We start from the raw sequence: 22,539 nt of genomic DNA, 5'->3' as shown, positions 1-22,539 counted from the left end.
CATTGCACCCGATAACTTGACTGTCATCATAGCTACTGAAACCTTCTCCCCATCAGCTGGCCCTCCCTATAGCTACTGGACAACCACACCCATTAGTTTGTCCAGCCTATGGCTGCTAACACCTGCACCCCATCGGCTTTTCCACTCCATAATTATTGCACACGTGCATCTATGAGTTTGCCCGTTAAATCGCTATTGCACACCTGCATCAAGTGAATTTTCCCGCTCCAAACTGTTGCCCACCTGCACACAATGAGTTCTCCCGCCCTCAGGTACCCATAAACAACACCCTCTGGCCAGCAGGCGAAGGCACTTTTCAGTTGTATTGCACTACGCCGACAAGAAAAAACGATGGACAATGAACATTACCAACAGTAGACACCAGGAACGTCGGATATAAGATCATCGTACAGCTATCAGCGCAGAAAAAAACGAGCCAAAGCTACCACCGTGAATTAGACACGACTACTCTGTTAACTTTGGCCACATGGAATTCCTTAGAGCACCTCGAATTGCCAGTACACGAGGTCTTTTACATTTCGCCTGCATTGACATGCGGCTGCCAGGAAAGGGATCGAACGCACTACTTTGGCCTCAGGAGCAGGCCGCCATATAAACTCTGAGCCACGAAGATCGGAGGTGCAAGGCATAAATACTTGACGCACGTATACAAAAATAAAAACAACAAAAAGGCTTCTTCACTCGACGAGGTCATCATGAGCTGCGGAGCTCACCACGGCAGAGGGCTTCACCAGCTGGTTTAGTCAGCACGGAGTCTTATCTGAGGGCCATTTAAAGTGAACACAAAGTACCTATACCTATAAGGAAGCTGTGGCAACCGCAATTTCAGGAGTTAACCAGTCCATAAAGTTTAAAAGCAAGAAAACGCGCAACAAACCGACGAAAAGGGTCATTTACTCCTCTAAGTTGAGTGCTTTGAGGTTAAAACAAGGTGACGGTTGTATTCTGAATGCACACTCTGTTGAACATATGTGCAATGCCACATTTCACTTCCAATATTTAACCTCGCTCTATTAGTGATGTGCTCATTACTTCCGGCGCATTTTCTTTTCAAAAACAGCAATAACCGCTGAATGAATTGCAGTCCAAAAAAATAAAAGCATTAACCCTGAAACTATCATATGCTTGCTCACAATTATTTTCAACTACGAGAAAGACGAGCACCTTGTTAATTTTTACAATCTTTTTCCTATCGCTGCGCAAGCATCGACGTGTGTGGAATGCAAAACAAACCATGTCTCTGCTGACTCATCGATAAAGAGAAGAGAGACGATGTTCGCCGCAGTGTGTTTCTTTTGCGCAAAACATAGGACACCACAGCGCACGTCAAGCCACGAACAAGCTCTGGGACGAGGGAGAGCCATTCTCAAAGCGCGTACAACGGAGCCGATGCTGAAGGCAGATTAAAAAGAGAGCGGAGGGAAAGGGAGCAACCGAAGAGGCGTCGCATGCATCCATTTCTTGCGGATCGCATCAATCACGACGGGGACAGGAGAGGGGGCACCACCACACACGGCTTGTGCTACCCCACTATCAGTCATACGGCCAGCCATTAACGAAGCTCAGGTCGCGAGCTAGCGCTTCGCCGATAAAAGAAAACGAGAATGGGACAAACGCTGACACAGGCACGACACAGCCGAAGAGCTGTTTTGTCAAGTTAGTCGCATACTCACGCGGCTCGGGATCCATAAGGTCCCCCACCGCGCGCAAGCTCTTAGTTATTATCGGTGGCTCTCTTCCAGTGCCTGTATACTCTATACGAGACTGTCGGTCTCAAGGATTCCAAAGCGGTGAGAAGCCAAGGAGAGAGGGATAGAGCGGAAAGGACATGAGATGAAACAAAACGAAATGGGAAAAGGAAACAAGCAACAACACGTCACTGTGGAGCAAGACGCATTACCTCCCACCCACACGACCACTTACGCAACGCTTGTCATCGACTGCACTGAGGGGAGGGAGATTGGCCACGCAGCTACAAGGCCTTGGAACAAGGAAAGGTCAGCGGCAGCTCCGGGGATGGAAAAAAACAAAAGTAAAGGAGGCAGCAACAGGTATGACAGAGAGAGAGCAAGAAAAAAAAAAAAAGAAAGATCCCCGTATCGCATTCCTTTCGCTTGCCCCCTCCGCATCCTGTCCCGAGCGTTCCTGACGCGTCTTACCGTCCATCGCAAAAAGTGGGAAAGGCACCCTCTTTCACTTCCGAGGTGCGCTGCGGCTCCTTCTCCCCCTCTACGAGATGTAGCCGTGCTTGTAGCCTCATATGCACGCCGAATACAGCAAGCACCGAGAACCCAATACCACCCGGGTCCCACACTCCGCCTGTCTGTATACCCCCACTTTCAATACCTGCTGCGGTCTCCGGATTCTCCCTTCCCCAGCATCCTCGCAACAGCCGCGGCCAGCCGCGGCGTCGATAGAGTCTCTTCAATTTAGTGACTCCGTGTCGGCGTGGGGGAGAGTGCAGCAGCAACGCGGCCAACGTCGAGCAAAAAGAGGGAGAGGGTGAGCCCTGAGGGAGTCAGCAAAACAAGACCGAGTGTTCCCGCTGCGTCCGCGTCTTCGTTCAAGAAAAGCTGGACGTGGAGAGAAACAGAAAGATGCAATATTAAAGAGCCTGGTTTCGACTGCGGAGAAGAAGTGGAAGAAACAAGAAACGAAGGAAGCGCAAAAGGGAGGAAGGCGAAGAAGAGGAGGGGAGGCTATAGGAAGAAGGCCGTTCGAGAGTGGGCAAGAGCCCCGGGAGCAGGATTTCGGTGACACATTGAGTTATGGCCCCCACTGCCCCCCTGGCGGTCGGCAAGTCGGCGGGGGGTGCCAGTCTGCGCTTTTCGACGGGGCCTTCGCTTCCGAAACCCAATCCGCGATTCTTCATGGCCCCGTGGCGCGAGGGGGGGGGGGGGGGGGGGGGGGGGGGGGCGGGCGCCTAAAGAGCCCCCATTTGGAGTCACCCCGCGGCGTCGCGGCAGCCCCCCGGAGCTGGTGTGCTGCCCCAGGGGTGTGAAGAAGGCACACCGCGGGTCAAGACCTGTCCCCGCGGTTGCGCATATACGCGGTCACGAGGAGCGGTGCGGGAACGCGACGACGCTGGCTGGCGCCCACGTCCGCCGCAGCGAAGTTCGACAGCGAAGTGCGACAGCGTGCGAAGTTCGGCGCACTTCTGGCGAACTTCGCACTTCTGGCGAAGTTCGACAGCGTGCGGTGTCGTACTTCGGTGTCGATCTGTGTGGGAGGGTTCGAAAGTGCAGGAAGTGGGGGTTTTGGGGTGAATGAAGTGTATCACGTACCAGCCTGCCGGCCTCGTTGTTGTGCAGGTTGATGACGAAGCGCAGGTCGCGGCCCCTCTCGGCGGCGTCGACGAACGCCCGGGCGAACTTGTATCCGAAGTGGACGTTGTCCGAGCAGCCGCCCCACTGCCAGTCGAGCCCCGAGGGGGGCCCCCGCTGCCGGTAGTCGCAGGTGCAGGTGTCGATGGCGCCCTCGCTGCACGCGCGCGACACGGCATGCGCCACGCCCGCGCTCGTCACGGCGTACACGAACGCCGTCTCGCGGCAGCCTGCGGCGTACATAACAGCGATCAATGACAGCGGGATACAGCACGAAGACTGAACATAAAAATACAACAGGAAACAATAATAGGAAATATGAATCAAACACGCAGGTCAGACGACTGACAACAAGTGCAAAGATAAAAACTATACAGAATGAAATTTCTTTTTAGCAGAATGGAAACGTGGGCGATTTGGTATAGGTACATATTGAGTTTGACTGTTCCACCCAGTATACGCATGAAATTATACGGTTATACGCATCTAAATGGAGCAATCGGTGCACTATGAGCAGAGAAGTGAAGGAAATGGTATTCTAACATGATTGGGTAAATAGACGAAGATTATGCTTCAAGACATGAGCCTGGATGATTGGTTACAATTTAATGTTGCGATTATGATTGCGACGATACGTTTAACGAAGCAAGGGCAGCATGGCTAAAAAGCGCCATGGATACGCGTGTTTCTGGTCTGCACAAGATGGGGCAAATGATCTATTTCACTAAGGGTTTCAACCCATAGACGTCGAACAACAACAGCCTATAAGGAGGAAAGATTGTTATAATATACGCCCAATGAAAAATTGGCAGGTAACTGGCGGTATACTACTGGAAGAATTATTCTATTTCATGGTGCTGGAAATGATAACCATTTCACTGTAATAAATTTCGAGATGATGGTGTACTGGGGTACTACAATAATTCCATGGTGATGAAATATACTTTTACATGTAATAACGGAAGTAGACTATGGCCCTTTAGCACATTTTGTGCACGCATAGATACAGGTAAGTCTCCTGGGGCTGACAGCTAGATGGCTGAAAATATTTGAAGGTTGCGGCCACGGTATTCACGTTTCATTTTATTGGCCCTCTACTTTGCCCCATGCATTGTGCTGTCATTTGCTAATGGTGACTAATCAGGCAAAGATCTGTAATAACGATAGAAAATCATATGCATAATAGAAAGGCGAAAAGCAAACTGTGTTCTTCTTAAAATCTATCCATCTTTCTCAGACGGCCAACAGCGCTTTGTACTACTTCATTTTAAAGCAGTACCCCGGATTCCAGTTTGATCCTTTGAGCCCTTAACCAAAGGCTCGAGCGCTGTCGTGCCATTGTTAACACAGGAATTGGTCAGTCGACGCGAAGGTTCTTTAGAAATAGAATTGAGTTTGAAACATAAAGAATTGTCATAAACTTCTAGGCCTTTTTTGCTGAAATAATTTCACTGGAGTCAATGCCAGGTTTTCTTGATGAAAGCATCTCCACAGCGTTTGTACGCGTGTCGGATTCGAGCAGGATATCTGCATGCTGTTCTCAGAGGATGTCGCGACGAAATGTCAGTCCAAAGGAAAGTTTCCTTTCAGATGACACAGAAATGTTCGTCTCGTGTTTCCTTTCACAAATAATCATCGTGCAGTTCACAGCGAGTGTTACGGTGAAAGGACAGTCCAAATCGCAGTCTCTCTTCAGAGACCACGCGGAGAGGTACTTCTCGAGTTTCCTTTCAGAAAGGATTACTCTGCACAAGAAGGCACTTGAGTATATAGCCTCGTCAAACCCGAGCAAATGTTCTTGTCAGCGTTAACTCAAATACATCTCTCCAGCCCAGGTTTTCCAGTGAATGCAAATAAAATAAAATTGCATCCCGGTGGCTCTAATAGTTCTTCGTTTATGAGTTTCCTCCATGTTTTCTGCTACGGGTCTCCGGGACTACAGCGCATTATGAGGTATATTTAATTAAATACATGCACGACACAGAACGCGAAATGAAATGAAAATTACAAACAATTTGACGGAAAATAACGAGCAACTAAGGAAATGTTTGGCTGCTGGGAGCAGAAATCTGCTTTAGACAGAACAACCAACCTGGGTGACAACTCATTTAGCGCCCCTATTGTTACACAGCTCTTGAAAAGCTGACAACCTGGGAAAGCATTGAGTGCTCTTTCACTTCCAATAGCAGTTAGGCTGCAGGAGTGAGGCATGCGCATTACGTGATTACGTGGGCCTGACGACATATATGCAGTCGAACCCGGATGTATCGAACTAAAAACAGATCGTGAAATCGTTCGATATATCGATAATTCGATATAAAAAATACAATGCGTTAATCTGTAACCTACAAGCAAGATTACATTATACCCACGTAAATGACGCGCTACTTGCAGATACGTGTGTCCTGCCCGCGTTCTGCTTCGCACCGAAGCTGCAGCGGACGGTTCTTTGGAACTGCCCACTGCATATCATATGAGGTCTAATCATGTTACCAGTACAATATAAATAGTATGAGCATTAATTGAAATATAGGCACAGTTGGCTTCCACAACGCCTTCGGCAACAAAGAGACAGAAGTATACTTCTATCGCGTGGGCCATGGTGTAGGCTTTAGATAGGTTGACTTCATCACATGAAAGCGATGCGACGTGGAAATTGAGTACAGCAGATCGAAGGCCGCCTTCACGCCATTCACCTCATCAAGTGGTTTCACAGCGTTAGCGCTGCCGGCAGATGCCCAAGGACACGCAGCCTACTCGTCTCCACGCACGTAAAGTGAACGTAGTGTCGTCAGGAGAAGCGCGAGTTGCAGGGAGCGGAGCGCAGATCGATATATCAGATGACGGGCAAAATTGGAGTTCGATATACAGCGCGACGTTTCTATAATTTTACACAGGATTTTCAAGGTGTTAACCTGTTTGTTCGATATAGCCAATAATTTGAAATACCCGAGTTCGAAATATCCGGGCTCGACTTTATGCTTTACGGACTATAGCTGCGACGTATACCAACATTCGTACTACAAAAGCAGTAAAAAATTAGTTTTTTTTTTAAATATGTAACGCCGTTGAAGTTGCAAAATTTTATTTTGCGGACGTCTTGCTGCCCACGACAGCATAGCACATGCACTTTAAGACCCTGAGCCACGGCAAGCAAAGCGTAGCAGCTGTAAAATTCTGTGAGGTGTCGTGTTTGTGTCGATATCTCTCCCACCATAGAATAAAGTTGGATTTCTTATCTCAACGCATTTGTGCTTCCTCTTTCCTATGCGCTGTCTTGAGCCGACTCAGTTTGGCGAATGATTTCATGTGTCACTGATTAGTTCCGTTTCACATTTGCTTTACACAACCGTGGCTGTTCTGGTCTACTGGTCCTTCAGGCGTCGTCGCTTGGTGAGGGCTTAAATATAGCCTTATCAAACGTGCAAAGCAGTAGTCCCTTCCCACATTCCCACATGCGTTCAAGCAAGCTTTCTAGTATCAGACGATGTTCTCGCGCTATAACGCATGGCGGCTAATGCTGAATCCAGCTCTGCACAAAAATAGAGATTAATTTCCGTCACCCAGATAAACAATCACTTGAATGTTACGTTAAAGGGTACGCACGCATGTTATCAAATAATGGCAGCTGCACCGGCAGGATTCCGATTGGTTTCTTCATAGAAGCATAGAAGGTTGTGGCCAAGTACTACACCAGAGTGGCCAATTCCTGCTCTGGTGTGGGAGTGCGTTGTCTGTTCTGGTCACCGAGATCACCGCACCCCCGGCCTAGTTATGGTACTCCATCGACACGCGGAGTTTTTTTTTTATTTATTTAAACCCGGTAGAGAATTCCTCGGCATCGGGATTCGAACCCCGGCCCTCTTGCACGCGAGGCGGATTCTAAGAGAAGGCAACCGTAGCAGGGGGCGGCAGAAAGTTAGGTGGGCGGATGAGATTAAGAAGTTCGCGGGAACACGGTGGCCGAAAGTGGCAAAGGACAGGGATAATTGCAGAGACATGGGAGAGGGTTTAGCCCTGCAGTGGGCGTAACAGGCTGATGATGATGATCCACCAGCACGAAATGTCTTTTGCGTATCTCGTGCAAAGCACTGATCTCCTGGCAGCCATAGGACACGCCGGCACCACCAGAATGCGTGCGCCGGAGTCTTCGAAAATGGTAGCAGCACAGAACGAGGTCTTCCGAACAGTCCGATTCGCGCGAGCTAAATGTAGTCACGCGGCGCATAAGGCACGTTTACACTCGTACAAAAAATTCCTGGTTCACATCCTCTTCGTACGGGAAAAAAAGACAAAGGATAGATAAAAAAGAAAGAAGCCCCTCAAACAGAACGTGTTGAGATCGCAGAGTGAGTAAACGTGTACACATATCGCACGTGCGCAAGCCGGGCGTCCTCCGGCGTAGAGAGCTCCGGTTAGAGAGTAAAGGAAGGGAGAGGGAACGCTAACGGCGGAAGCCGATCTGCGCGCCGCTGCTCACTGCCGCCAGGCTTTCGGCACGAACGGGATCGGCTCCACAAGGAGCGGTGGGGCGCAGGAAGCGGTGAGTTTGCGCTGTGGGCGGCGCCCCGTGCTCACTGGTGTGTGCTTTCGGGGCGGAACGTCGCCGTGCGCCGTCTCCTCCTCCTCCTTCGCCAGTGGTGGGCTGCCGAGCCGAGCTCTGAACCTTCCCTTCGCCTTTCCTTTCCACTGCAACCTCTCAGCCTTCTTCTCCACTCCACCTTCGAAGAGAGGTTCGAGCTGGCGCCTGGAGGACCAAGCGCATTCAGGGCTACCTACGAACTGTCGTTGCCATCCGGCGGAGGCGCCACTGTCGGGTCTGCCGACAGTCATAAATCTGTGTTGTCGTCTGATATCCCCCCTTTCCTTTCCTGTACGCACGCACAGACAGTGGGCAAACTAATCACTCATGGCATGCGAGGGTTAGTGACAAGACAAGGGCAGCAAGGACTGTCTACACCTTGCCAGAATGCCTAAACTTCGTCTATACATGGAAATTGGAGGTTTCGGTGTAAAACTAATAAATAAAAAAAACGATAAAAGTACGCTGAATTCAGTTTTCGAAATTATGTTTTAATCGAAAGAGGTAAGTATTCTTGGCGTGCCAGGCATAGCTGGCTGGCTGCTGAGTACGAGTTACACTCAGTTGAAGCTGAAAGTTAACTGCGTAGTGAAGTCATGGACGTGGTGAGACGGGGTACTGTCGGATAAGCAGCGCACTTTTGCCATTTGAGGTATTGCTCCGATTACCGACACTCCTCCGCAGACCGGGAAGCCTCATCTCCTCGCCGCCTGCTAGCTATGCATTGTTTGTTCACTATCATCACTCGCTTAGGGCAGTTAGTCAGTTAAGTATGTTTATCAACTGCAGGTATGACATCGAAACGAAGCATGGTAAAGCATCTTGTTCTGGCTGCCGCGACGATTGAGCGGCATTTCCATCACTGCCATCAACACGCAGACTACTTGATGGCCTGTCATCTGGCTCAACCCAGCGCGACAACCGAACGATATCATGTCAACCTAATTCTAAGAAATAAACGTCCACTTTCATTCCTGTCTGTCGGCTCTCATTCAAATTACGTTACTTTGTTAATGACAATAGTAATTCTTTCTATTAGCATAACTCCGAGTTCTACCATCTGTACGTTAAACGGTGGTAAATCAACTTTTCACTATGACAAAAACGCGTTATGACTTTTGACCACGCAGCATTGACACATTAAATTACCGAAGTCAGTAACTCATTTCTTGAAAATAATATTCGCCGAAAAAAAAAAAGAAACGGAAACTTACGTTCTGAAACAAACACCGAAAGAAGACCACCGAACTTTACTAAAAAAAATGAAAACCGAGAAGTCCACCGACGGGCAGAAACCCAAAAGGCACCCGTTTTCTATGCGATGTCAGTGCTCGTTAAAGATCCCCACTCGGTCGGAATTATTATTGCGGGGTCCTCCACTATGGCATCTCTTTCTTCTTTCACTCCCTCCTTTATCCCTTCCCTAACGGCACGGTTCAGGTGTGCACCGAGATGTGAGGCAACTACTGCGCCATTTCCTTTACTCAAAAAAAAAAAAACGAAAATTCAACCCAAATCTATACACAAAGCAAGGGGGATGGATATTCGCCGCGGAACGCGACTATTTTTGAGAACTAGCTAGAAGAAGAAAAAGCAACATATTTTCTGGCCTGTGTAGTTAAAAAAGTATTCAGACAGAATCGCAACATTACAGTCACAATTGCTTCAGTCCTCCATATATATACGCAAATAAACTAGAGACACTGAGTGCGGCTGCGGAGACTCTTTCGGATTTCTGTGCCAGAAGACTCCCGATTCTTGCGTTGTGCCAGGCAACGTTTCTCTGTAAGCCGAATAATTTAATTGTTAATAAGACTTGAGCAAATGTTAATAAGATAAAACACATTATATTCAGGAGCTCCAGAAAAACAGTACTTTCAAATCGGCCTGCAGAGCAATGGGTGGGCAAACCTACTGGATCTGTTAATAAAGTCTCGTACATATATATATATATATATATATATATATACATATATATATTATACATCGAACACAAAGATTATATCCTTCAAAACCCTATGCAAAAGGATAGGGAAGTCGCGTTGTATATCGAACTCCAATTTCGCCCATCAGTCGATATATAAAACTGCGCGCCGCGTCCTTGCGAGTGGCGCTTCTCCTAACGGCGCTTTTCGGTTACTTTTTGCCAGCGTTGACGGGTCGTCTGCGGAGCTTTGAGCAACGGCTGGCAGCTCTAGCGTCGTCAAACAGCGTGATGAGGTGAACGTGGGGTATGCTTCAAGGTGACCTTCGGTCCCTTATATACTTGTTAAGGCGAAAGCCTTTAATGCCTCATCGTTGTCGACAGAAAGTTATCAGCAAAGGTGTCACGCTTCTGGAATCGTGCCAACTGTGGCCTCTCCTCCGCTCAGTGGCGCAACCTCCTCCCCTCCTTAGCGACCGGCGCGCAGGTGGGGGGTGCAGCTGTGCATACCAACCGTGACGTCACACAGTAGCGGTAGAACGAGCGCGCGCGCGTCGGCGGTGGCAGCTGCATTTCCGCTCCTTCGCCAGACGTCTCGTTGCAGTCGAGTGAGTGAGACGCATGGCTCCGAAGCGGCCCAGTGATTCCGCTCCAAGCAGTTAGGGGAAGCGGCAGTGGGTTGACCACAAGGCTTTCGCCAAGCACACTTTAGAATTTCCAAAGTGTCTTCGATAATTTTTTTCCACGCCACGTCGCTGTTATGTGGTGAAGCCAACCTAACTAACTAAAACCCAGGGGTGGCCCTACTGAAGCGGACGTACTAAAGCATGCACGTCCATCATCGGTTGCCTGCTGCGCGTGCGCAGTGGCAGGTGGGCTTTTCCGCTTGGTCAATGTGAAGGGATGTTCACTCTTAATAAGTGAACACGCGAGTGTGTGTCTCTAGGATTGAGGGGCTTCTTGCCCCCGCTCTCAAGAGCGCCAATGCGTCCTAAGTGGCCTGGCGTCAAAGAAAAGTGGCGCAGGCGAAGACGGGCCTGGAGGTGGGGCTTCGCATCGTGTTCCACTTCGCTTCGACGCACGGCCGTGTCGAACAAGCTGGCGCTAGTGCTGCCACACGCTTGCGTGTTCACCTTAATACTGGACGACCCTGTATGCGGCTGGCCTGGTATATCGCCACACTCTTGCGTCTGCGCAAAGCAGAAACTAAAACGAGTTGAAGGAAAACGAAGAAAGCTGAATATCTTTCGATTAATTTCGCCGCCATTGCTGCACGTGTATAAAAGGACAGCGTAAGGTTCATTAGCGGCTCCAAGAGCGCGTCGAGAGAACGCTGAAGAATTGTTGCCGAGTTTAGGAGCTTGTATGACCCTTACGGTGTCTGGTTTTCGTGGCTGGGTTAGGATGCAGCTGCGACACCCAGTGCATGCGAATAGACAGAATAGACGGGGAGGAAAAGTACTGAGACCTCGATGTGCGTTTTGCATTGTTTGAACCGTTGTGGTTGCATACTTTTCATATTTGGTTTCACTTTACCTAGCATTGAATGAATGGAGGAAATGTAAAAATGTCCTTCCACTGCAGCTTCCCGTACAACGGCTTTAATGACAGGCACTAGAGCTGCTAATGATACACTGTACAAGATGCATTCCAAGCGTCACTTAACACACGCATGTATGCACACACACAAACACACACACATACACGCACACACTAAAACAGAGCGAGCTCCAGCAGCACAAAGCAGCAGCAAAAAAATGAATGAACTTTGGAAAATCGCCTATGGTAGCGCGAAGTAGAACCTCACTTGTTTAAAGCTTGACAGCCAAGATATACCGCTGATAGGTGAAGCACCGCTGCCTATCCCTGCCAGGGTCGTAGTACCTACAACGAGCTTCGCTGGGTAGACAATATTGCGACCATATCGACACAGTGAGACTGGAACCCCGCATGCGGAAAAAACGAGAGCTCTTCTTCCATGGTCGGACTGGACCGGACGCGGTGGCTAGCGTCCATGAGAGCTCTTCTTGCACGGCCGGACTAGACTGGTCGCGGTGGCCGCGCATGTGCGCTCGCTTAAACAATTCGAGCTGTTCTACTGCCGGGCTGGACTGAACACACCGCCACCGCGACCAGGGCAGCCCGATCGTGCAAGAAGAGCTCCTATTGTTTCCGCAAGCGCGCATGCGCCACCACTTCGTCCAGTCTAGTCTGGCCGTGCAAGAGCGCGCCATCGCGTCCAGTCCGGTCGTGGCCGCGAAAATTGCGAAATAGCTTGCGCACGCGTTCAGTCTATCGGCCCCTCCGCGGCGTATAGCTCGGCGTCCTGCCTTCCTCCGCTAGGATGCAGTGTCGTCCCGGAAACGCTGGAGCACGCACGCCCGCGCTGCCCACTGGCGGCGGCGACGCTCGTGCGTAACATTAACGAGGCGGCGGCGACCTGCGCAGTGTTGGTGCGAATCCGTCCCAAGCCTCCCGCGTGAGGAGAAAGAGTACGCGAGAGGCGAGCTCCGCGGCAGCCGCCGCTGGTCCAACAGAGTCCGCGCCCACTTCTCAGCACACAAGTCTGACCGCTTAATTACACAGCTCGGGGCCCCCGAGGCGTGCGAAGGAACGCGCGGCGCGCGCCGGGAGCGCCGTATATTATACACGCGTCGTCTCCAGCGCCGCTGCCTCTTTCGCGGAGCTGAACGCTGAGCCCTCGCCGGAGCGCGCGCGCGCGGCCCCCGAAGTGCTGCTCCGTCCACCTGGGGGGCCGCTCGGCAATTAAGCTGTAGCGGCGGCGGCGGCTATCGGCCGCTCTTTTTAAACCGGTCCGCGCCCGAGCAACGCCACCTGGGAAGCCCTGTTTCTGCCGCGTCGCTGGCCTGTCTCGCGCATCGCCGCAACGCGTCGCGCTGCTTGCGCCCGAGAGAGACGCTACGAAGAGAAGACGTCCCATCAAAACCCCTACTCCCCATCCCCTCCCCCTTCTCTTCTCTTCATGGAAGTCGAGTCTGTAATATGCGGACAGGCGTACCTTCGGTGATGTACCCCAGATGATATACAGGAGAGTCTGCGCCACGCAACAGCATTCAGCGATGGTCACTTTTTTCTTTTACGTAATATCGATGAATACGTAATACCGAGCGCACCACGGCTTATGGTTTCATGAGGGGAGCGCTAATCGAGGAAGTGAATCGAGTCCTTGCCTTGTTACGCGATGATTCGAGCGCAAGTAGGCTTTGCGAGGAGCGCCCAGAATGCTAAAAAGAATTCATGCGGAAAAAAGAGCAGCCATTGATGTTTGAGAAGCGCTTTCGGGTATTCCTGCCGGTCGTCTGCCTTATGGGGTCGTCGCTTCACAGCGCGCGAAAGTCCCAACAACATCCTCGATTTGATTCCGCGGCTGAAAGCGAAATAAAGAGGATTAAGACCTGTCTGAGAGATGTGCTAGACATGCCGCAGTATAAGGGTCGGATGAGTCTTTACAAGCCTTTTGAGCTTTCTTTTTACTTATGGAGCTCACGTCTGGGTGAAGTCTATGAGGTGCGGGCCTTTTATGCCAATCGGAAGTCTGTTGCGTGTAGTGATCATTAGTGAGCATGGTAAGCCTAATTATCTGCTGGCATATGAAATCATCAACGCGTGTCACAGCCGAGATGCTGCTGAGGTTCGTGCATGCATATGCCCTCAGTGAGCTGCTCGCACGCGACGAACGGGCCGTTTTGAGGACTAAAATTCTCTTTACTCCTCTCTGGGCCGGTTTTTTTCTTAGAGTGTGTCTTCATGAATAGGTCACGTGAAGACATTACGTGAGCATCGGCATGCTTTCGGAATTTCAGAGTTCGGCGTTGACGGTGGTTGTGAAGCTTCCCCAGTCCATACGTCTTCAGACTTCATCTCAGATTTGTATTTTATACAATGGTGGCGTTAGCTGCCACAATTCCTGGCATTCACAAATGCGGCTGCTAGCACAAATTAATCATAACAGTACAAACTGGGAATTACAGGTCGCGTAATATTCGAGGCATGCCTTCCTGGTCTTGCGTCCTATAGTATCCTTGCAATAGAAAGTGATCGCGTTTCAGGGAATTCTTTTATTACTACTAAAGACTCAGGTACACATGGGCGGAGAGTATTGCAATACAGGCCCAGAACAACACAAATTTGGGTGTCATAATACCGCGAAAAGAAATGGATTTGCGTGGTAAATTCCTGCAGGAGTTACCGCTAGCACACTGGTCATTGCAATCTATCAATCCTATACGTGCTGAGCAGTCAAGGGAAGGAAAAGGAGAGGCTCGTTATGGCGTACATGACGGAAGCCAACAGTCACCGAAACCAAGGAGCTAAGAGGACGTTTTAGCGGGCAGCTCCTTGGTGCCCGTTCCTGCGTTTGGCGGCGTCGCCGTCGTCCCTCGAAACCAGCTCCGCAGCCGGGGCAGCGCGCTGCTCTAGCTGCGCGGGCTCCTGGAGCCATTTCAACCGCACGCCCAAGCCGAAACGCATTGCCGCCGCCGTTCGCCACTGCGTGTAAATGCAACTGAGGTACTGACTTGCGCAACATATCGTCCTCCCAACGCCAAAACAAAATTAACCACTGGGAGATCATTTTGTACTTGTTGTGTATTGCGTACATGGATTGCATACAGCCTTCGAGCCGTTATTTTTCTCTCTCTGCTTGTTCCAAGAAGTTGGGCTCGTTCCTTCAACGAAAACTTTTCTGTGTTAGCTAAACGGCGGTGGAGCAGCGCGTTCTTCTTTTCTAACAATTCTAGTGATGAACACAAGACGTAAATGTTGGCTTGCTCCCCAGTCCTCATAAATATTCTGCTAGTTGTGAAACAACTACGTTACGCGCCTTCAACGTCAGGTTTTTTCTTCGTCCGTGCGTGTGCATGTGGCCTGCTCTGTTATGCTAACGTTGCTTGACAGCTGACAAAATTCGACAGTGATCCCTGGTCGCGTCCTCGGGGCGTTTGAATCCCTTCTTCGTTGTCACTGCCATAATGACAACCATCATCACTAAAATCCCGACCAAGTTCAATGAAGATAAGAACCTGTTGTGTTGGTCTGTAAGCAGTCATGTCCTGTGCTAACTGCGCCCGATTTAGCCCCCGAAAATTTCCTTATCTTACCTTGCCACCTGACTCTGCCCTCCGACGTCCATTTAAGCTTCCCTTGTGTCCCCTTTGCACTATACTCTTAGCGTTGATCTTTTATCAGCATCGCATGGACTGCCCAAGTTTATTTCTTCTTCATGGCTTCACCTTACATCACTAACTGTACGCTCGGTCAACTTTCTGTAGCACTGCAGCAGAGGCTAGGCGGGCCTTTGCCCCCGAGCCGCGGTGAGTGGGCTACCTCAACCCTAGCGACGTCTATCCAACTTCCTCTCTTCAACCCTTCGCATCCATAACTCTAATAATAAATAATAGACTCCCCATGGCACAGGGGCAAAGGCACGCCTCTTTCCTGCCCAGCCTCTGCTGCAGTGCGACAGATAGCTGTCCGCGAGTGCAGAATTTGTTCTATAATCCATGGTTCCCACTCTCTCTTAATGCTACCTCTGCAATTGATCGTTTATGGTGCTCTTACTGTGTCAGGAAGTACCATGAATTACTCGAAATAATTCCCCGTAGCTTGTTCGAAGGACCTTTAACATTCATTTAGTGCTTCTTCAATGGCTGCTATTGTGACCAGATGGGAATTGTTAAGCGAAAGTAAAACTGTTCTCTTTTTTTTTAGATTGTATGCACCTTAATCCGCGTGTTCGCAGAACACTGTATAATTTGCCCAATCCCTGCAATAGCCGCTTATTTTAAACATATTGTGCGTTTAAAAAAAAAAAAACACTACATGGTCGAATAATCGAATGAAAGTAGTTAAGAGCATCAGTCAGAACCGTTGACACCGACCCCACAAGGAAGAAAAGAAAGAAAAGAAGAAAACTAAACACCAGCCGAGCTGCAGCTGCAATTACGGGTTCGCTGACGAGCGGGGAACCATCATCCCTTCCTCTTGTTGAAGCCACAGTGCAGGAGACAATAACCCTGCAGTTCCGGAACCAAGGAGGCAGTGCTATCGACAACAGCTTGCACCAGCCGGCACTCGCGGCAATGAATAAGCCCTCTCCTGCCAGCTTCTTGCGGGCAGGTGCAATCCCGAGCTCACGAACGAATCTTTCCTTCTTCTTTCCCTTCCTTTTCACGCTGTTTCCAAAAGGCGTCGCAATCAACGCTCGCACTCACTGACAAGCGCGATCTGCAGGATCGAGTGATGGAAATTACGTGCATAGCGAGCGGCCGGCCGCAACAGCGAGCGAAGCGTCGAAAGCTTCCAGCAGGTACGGATACAGACGGGGTTCTCTATGATTTCGAAGGGTATATAGCATTCCCTCTGCAGTTCCGGTCAGAGACCGTCGCCTCCTGGCCTACAGGGTTCATGGAACCCTCCCGCGAGCTCGAGGCGGCAAACGAGCTGCAGACAACGACCCGAGAAGCACAGAGGCGCGTCGGCGACTGGATGCGCGTACACTATATACGTATGGGGCGTCTCGCGCAAAACTGGAGCGAGGTTCCGACGCGCATACACCCCTGCGGCGTGGGAGAGACAACGAGCGAGAAGACGGAACAAGAAGACCACGGAGGAGGTCGTAAAAGGGCTCTCGCGCGCCTCGGAGCTCGGCGCGCGCGAGCGCGTATACGGAAAGAGCGCTTATTTCTTCTTGGCGCTCGTTCGCTTTCCTCGCACGCGCGGGAACATGGCGAGGAAGAGAAAACAACAGGGCCCCGTCTCGCGAAATTTCCCTCTTCGACCCACGGCGCGGCGCGGTCAACAACAGCTATAGTCGGGATGAGTCCGTGTGCCGCGCAGTCTCCTCTTGTACCCCATAGCGCCGTTCAGCGGAGTATAGGAAAGGAGAAGGTCTTCAGGAGTGAGTGGAAGCCTCGCTCAGCGCTGACGGCCCGAGCCCCCCCGGAGAGGTCCAGGTGCCTTTTTAATGGCCCTAATAATGACAACCCTCCGGTTTTACGATCACCACCAACTTTCCCTTTTGCTGTCGCCCCCGCAGCAGCATGCACGCATCCAGCCGGTTGATGCTGCGCCTGTCCTCCCTTCCTTCCTTCCTTTCGCAGCGTCTCCCCCCCCACCCCCCTCCCCCCTTGACCCGCGGGCTGCGTGGGCGCAGGTTCCGTGGAGCAACGGGGCCGTTTAGCGCGTACGTGTGCGCGTGCGTGCTTTAAGTGGTGCGCGGTCAGCGCGGCTGGTTATTGTCTGGACGCGGAACTGACGCTTTCCTCACACCTTGGTCAATATAAGCGCGAGCGCGGTGGTCTCCCGACCGCGTCGTGTCGGTCTAAACCGAGCACTCAGACCGCATATACCACTGCTGCCGTGTTCTCTTAATTTTCTCTCACTTCTCTTTCATTTCTTATTGGTGAAACGAGAAGGACGTCATGAGCAGCAGCCAATATCACGACTAATTGCTCCCCAGTACTAGTTCTTGTTTAATCGTTGCTAAGCCTTTCTTAATGGCAACGTTGCCAACATCAACATGAATATATTAAGGTTGTAAATTGAAGGACAGACGCGTTCTGCAGCTGATCGTCGATTGGAAGTCAAAACTCCATATTTCTTAGTTTCTAATCTTTAAGGCAGGAAGAGGACCACGGGAATGACAAAAGACCGTACACAAGCATGTCGTGTATATGCGTGACCGTTTAACTTTTTTTCATGTTGATCTGTACAATGATACGTATGCTGTGTGCGCCTACCTAATGGGAGATGATATATTATTCAAGACGTTCTATTACGTTTTTGCTACGCCTTGTTCCGCCGTTTCAGAGATGAATTAAAAGAAGAAAGTTTACTTAGGCCGGCTGGAACCATCAGTAAGGTTCCTACGATATCACTTCGCTCGATCTCTAGCTGGCTGTCCTTTAGTAATTTTTTTTTGGTTATTTTCCTGAATATCCACCAACTGTACACTAATGGGTCACGGTTTTCACTTTATATAAGGCTGTTCTACTACTCAAATGACCAATCCAATCCTACGTCACTTGTTGAGTGTTTACGCCACTGTACACATATGTACAACCAAGAAGCCCGCTATAGAGGGAAGCACTCGGTGTCCAGAAGCTTATCGTTTTGCGGCGCTCCTACGAAGATTTACAGGGGCTTGAACAGCCACTTCCAGTTTTGAAGTAGAGTACGGTGTGACGCCCCAAAACACATGTGAACTCCAAGATATCTGCACAAGGGTTAAACAGCAAACTCAGTAGTTCGTTACAAGACAAATCTTACTCTCAGCGGACGCTTAATTCAAGAAAATAACAGCAAGAAAAAAAAAAAAACAGGAGAAAAATATCCATGGCCTTTGATAACACGCTTAAGCAGAAAATTTGACTCTATCCGTCATTCTGTCTCTTTTTTAAGATCGAATCATGCTCTGTACTAAACACTAGAGGTCGTCTTTTCTTCGGCCTCAATGCAGGCAATGATGTTCTATTCCAGAAATTTTCCCTTTTCTAGGGAATCTGAGAAATAAAATTTAACGAAAATTAAATTTTCACGCAGTTTCAGTAATTTTTTATATCCAAATTCGTCTCAATTTTTCCAAAACGACGGAGTTTTGAAGCTGCAGCAGGGAATAAAGACCTCAAATAGGGATTTTCGAGTCTAATCTAGGGAATTTTCGGCAGATGCATGGGGGCCTCACTGAACGCAAGAAAGCTTTAATGTATAAATCAACAATATGGCTGCCTCATCCACTTCAGAAACAACCAAATAACGCTCAAAACTGAACGCGTGACACCATGCAATATACAATGCACCATGGCGCAATCCATCAAGCAATGCATCATGGTGCAATACTCGCTCCATTACCTTTTTATGGCTTTCGTGCACGACCCACAGTTAACCAAACTTATTCCTGAGTCGACGCTGCCTGTAATCTCTGAGGCTCTCCTCTCCGTACAGGTATATAAAGTTCTTTCCAGGTGGAAGCAAACGCACTGCGATCGGCCTGCATGGTCGTCGCCGCTTAGCACATGCATATTTCAGTGGCCCATAGAGAGTCAGGCGGCGGACAGAACAGAATGGCGTAGGCAGAAAAAAAAATGACAAAAAAGGGCCGTCCGCTAATGTTGCAGACTTCACGATGCCCTGTCTGCCCAACCCGACGCTCACGATAGGAGGGTAGGCACTGCTTTACAGCGAGCAGTTGCGTAGGGGACGGGGGGGATTTAATGTCGGGCGGAGACCCGCGCGCAAAACCATGCACGAGGCCCTTTTCTCTGACTGCCCCTCTTTCCAAGCACTCCCCCCCTCTTCCGCAGCCGTTCAGGGCCAATTCTGCAGCCTCCCACCTGGACACGTACAAGCCTTCGGTCGCGTCGTTTCACAAAGCTTGCCCCCTGTGCACGCACGATGACCATTGGCGAGTCGCTTACACTGCCCCGTAGATGGAGCGCTTTTGGAGAAACGCCGGTGTCCCCCCCCCCCCCCCCCCTCACCCTCCCACCACTTGATGACTGGAGAGGAGCCGACGATTGACCTCTGACCTCTTTTGTCACCGCCGAGCCCTCACTGTTTTTCACTTATAGTCTTCGGCGTTGTTTCGTTTGGTTTATATTCATCCGTTTCCGCTCTCTTTTCGGCGAACTGCGCTCGGTAATGCGAGCGACAAGAGTACGAGAAGTTTCTCCGATTATGTTTCCTCATGCCCCGCGGGCGTGGAGTGAGTCCAGGTGGAAATGCCTTGACGACCAACCGTACGAAAATTGCAGCCTCTTATAACTCCGTCCTGGGAAAGTTCAAGGCAGGGCACGCTCTTCGCTCGTGTACGGGGCAAGACGATAAATAATTCAAGTTCTCGTTGCAGTTTGACCCTGTAGTGCAGCTTGTTGGCGCAGAGATGCATTTGGGATCAGTTTGTGCGGTTGGTGTTGAAATTATTTGAAAGGCATAGGCATTATTAGGATCAAGTGGAGAGTCTTCATCCGTGGCGAAATTTTTATAATTTATGGGTGAGGATACCTCCGATTAACTTAAATGTAGTTAATATAACAGAGAGACTTTTAATGAACTCTGACAGGTTGACACAATCATGGCCATCTCATTCAAGGGGCGAAGTTGCACTTTTTTTTTTCTGCGGCTTCTCTGGGCAGCTTCTAAATTGCAAACGCTCTTCCTTCTTCAGGTGACGGTTCATTTAACTTGAAAGGTGGTGTTTCGAGAGGCCAAGCTGACGTTGTGAAAGTTTTCTTTTTTTGTGTGCCTGTGGTGTATGTGTTAAAACAAATACTTGAATGACCTTTAGCTCTCTATTTCATACGATGCACGTCTAGAAACCAAATAATATCCAAGAAATGCACGCGACAACTAAAGAAGCATGCAAACAACAAGACACGAAGAGTAAAATGTGCAGCTGGTATATGCCTAGCCAGTCGATTTCTGTAATCCCGTTGAAATTATTGTAATGCGAATCTTATGCGTCAAAGCAAGGCGGTTATGAGCCCTGAATACAAAATCGAACTAAATGTTATTCCCGAGTGCTATACATGAGTTTATGAGCTTTACTATATATAGCTTGATTAGATTGATTAGAGCTCCCCTTTCGCAATGACACAGCCTCCGAGACGACTTACGGGCCAGAAAAAAATTCAGGGGGCACTTTGACTGTCTAAAGTGCGTAGAGGCGAAAGCGTTTTCCGCACCACTTTCAGTGCTTCTGTGGCACTGGTGGCGTCACATGTAATTGAGTACTAATTACTAAGTGATGACAAATCACTAATTAATGATTAATTACTGATTAATGCCTGAATACTAATTAACTGCTAATTAAGCTTAAGCTTAAGCTTCGCCTTTAGGAGTGGAACGCGACAGCGTGTTGTAGCGCTGCCAGGGAGTCCATGGGACGCCACCACCCGTTCGGCGCGATGCCTTGCCGTTTCAACGCAACGGTTTTTGAGGAAAGGAAATGGCGCAGTAAATCTCTGCCATCTCGGTGGACACCTGAACCGCACCGTAGAGGAACGGAGGAAGTGGGAGTGAAAGAAGAAAGACGAAGATGGCCCGTAATGAAGAAAATGAAAATTGTATTTGAGGAAAGAAAATTACGCAGTAACTGTCTCACATATCTCGGTAGACACCCGTCAAAATTCAGGGGGGGGGGGGGGGGGGTACACTTTTTTGACCTAAAGTGTGGTCACTGATGTGTGGTTAAGATGTTAAGCTTCGCCTCTAAGAGTGGAACGCGAGAGCGTCTTGCAACGCTGCCAAGGAGTCCATAGAACGCCATCGCCCATTCGGTTCTACGCCTCGCTCGTCGGTAAATTGGTTTTTGAGGAAAGGAAATGTATTTCTCTCTCATATCTCGGTGGACACCTAAACCTCACCGGAAGGGAAGGGAGGAGGATGGCAGTGAGCGAAGACACCGTATTCACTAGACGTGCCTTTGTTCATTCCAAACCATCGAGCTGGCATGGCGGAGTGGATAGCATGCTCGTCTCGCACTCCGAAGACCGGGGTTCGATTCCCGAGCTCGACCAATTTCTTACTAGGTTTTATTTATTTATATGGCCTGACTAGAGAAGTTAATTAGGCTAATTGGGTAATTAAGCAATTAACTAAGCTCAGTCCCACTTACTTGGAGCGTCACTATATGGTCCCTTCAATTGGTTGCATGGTTACTAGCCAAAGTACAATTGGCCCCGTTTGAAATTGGCGCACTGTGACGTCACGACCGTTTCGACCAACTGAAAAGCGTGACATTCTCTGTCGACAACTGCTGCTTACAACGATGAGACATTAAAGGCTTTCGCCTTAATAGAGAAAGATAGCTTCCAAATCAATTTGGCTGCGTTAGCTGAACGAAGTGAACATATTAAAGCGCTTGCAGTGAAAACCGATGAGAGGGTTGCAGAGAGAACTAATTCCAGACTCGATTGCACCTTTCCTATTCTTGGTGTGTGTGTGTTTATGAAAAGAAACATTTCCAGTCATGTGTGTATCCGTCCATACACAGCCTCGCTTAAATTCGTATATATTCTATCGCTATTTGCTTCCTTTTTTTTTTTTTCTCGGCGAATTTTGTGTGAGGCTATACCGAAAAACGTGACGTATCTGCGAAAAAAACCGCCCACATTGGTCGCGCACCTCTGCTCGGAAAGCAGACGCTAAGCTGTCTGAGTTGCGTTCGCGTCGTCGCTCGTGCTAGCGAGGGCGACCCCTGGCGCTCGAAAGAGGAGGCTGTTATTTTCCCGGCCGCCCCTTCGTGCTTGGACGGTGGCCGCCGCTGAAAAGGTGCTAATGCCGGTTTTTATTGTCGCACGCCGAGCTCACGCGCGCTTCCAGGAATCGTGAACTGCCTCCCGCATATATATCCTCCCACGTTCACTTTTTGAAAAGAATGCAAAGGAAAAAGTATCACGACTCCCATCTTTGTGAACACTCGGGCGTTTGTGCGCGCGCGCGTGTGTGTACGTGTGTGTTTACGTGGTCGCCGTTATTTGTTTTGTTTTGTTTATTTCCTGACCCGCTCGAAAGGCATGCCTTCGAATGGTGGATGGCAGCTGTGGAAGCGCCTTCGGTAACGTCCGTACACAAATAGGCTTAAAAAAAAAAACGTAGAATGCAAAATTCACAAACTGTGCTGTAGCCTGAACTTCGTTCTTTTGGTTATAGTCTATTCTAGCAGGCAG

General features: G+C 49.6%; 1 protein-coding gene across 3 annotated transcripts in view; it reads right to left on the bottom strand.

Moving 5' to 3' along the window:
- The window catches only part of wg (Wnt family member 1 wingless), a 64,957-nt gene that overhangs the window by 4,613 nt on the left and 37,805 nt on the right, over window positions 1-22,539 (bottom strand). For all 3 annotated transcript variants that reach the window (XM_089545332.1, XM_089545330.1, XM_089545331.1), the window contains exon 3: window positions 3,306-3,574. In XM_089545332.1, coding sequence (XP_089401458.1) covers window positions 3,306-3,574 — 269 coding nt within the window. The remainder of the gene's footprint in view (window positions 1-3,305; window positions 3,575-22,539) is intronic.

This window comes from Amblyomma mixtum, chromosome 5 (genome assembly GCF_055824585.1).
Source record: "Amblyomma mixtum isolate Tamu chromosome 5, ASM5582458v1, whole genome shotgun sequence".
Lineage (NCBI taxonomy): Eukaryota > Metazoa > Arthropoda > Arachnida > Ixodida > Ixodidae > Amblyomma > Amblyomma mixtum.
Note: the sequence above shows the minus strand (reverse complement) of the source record. Positions and strands in the feature narration are given on the sequence as shown.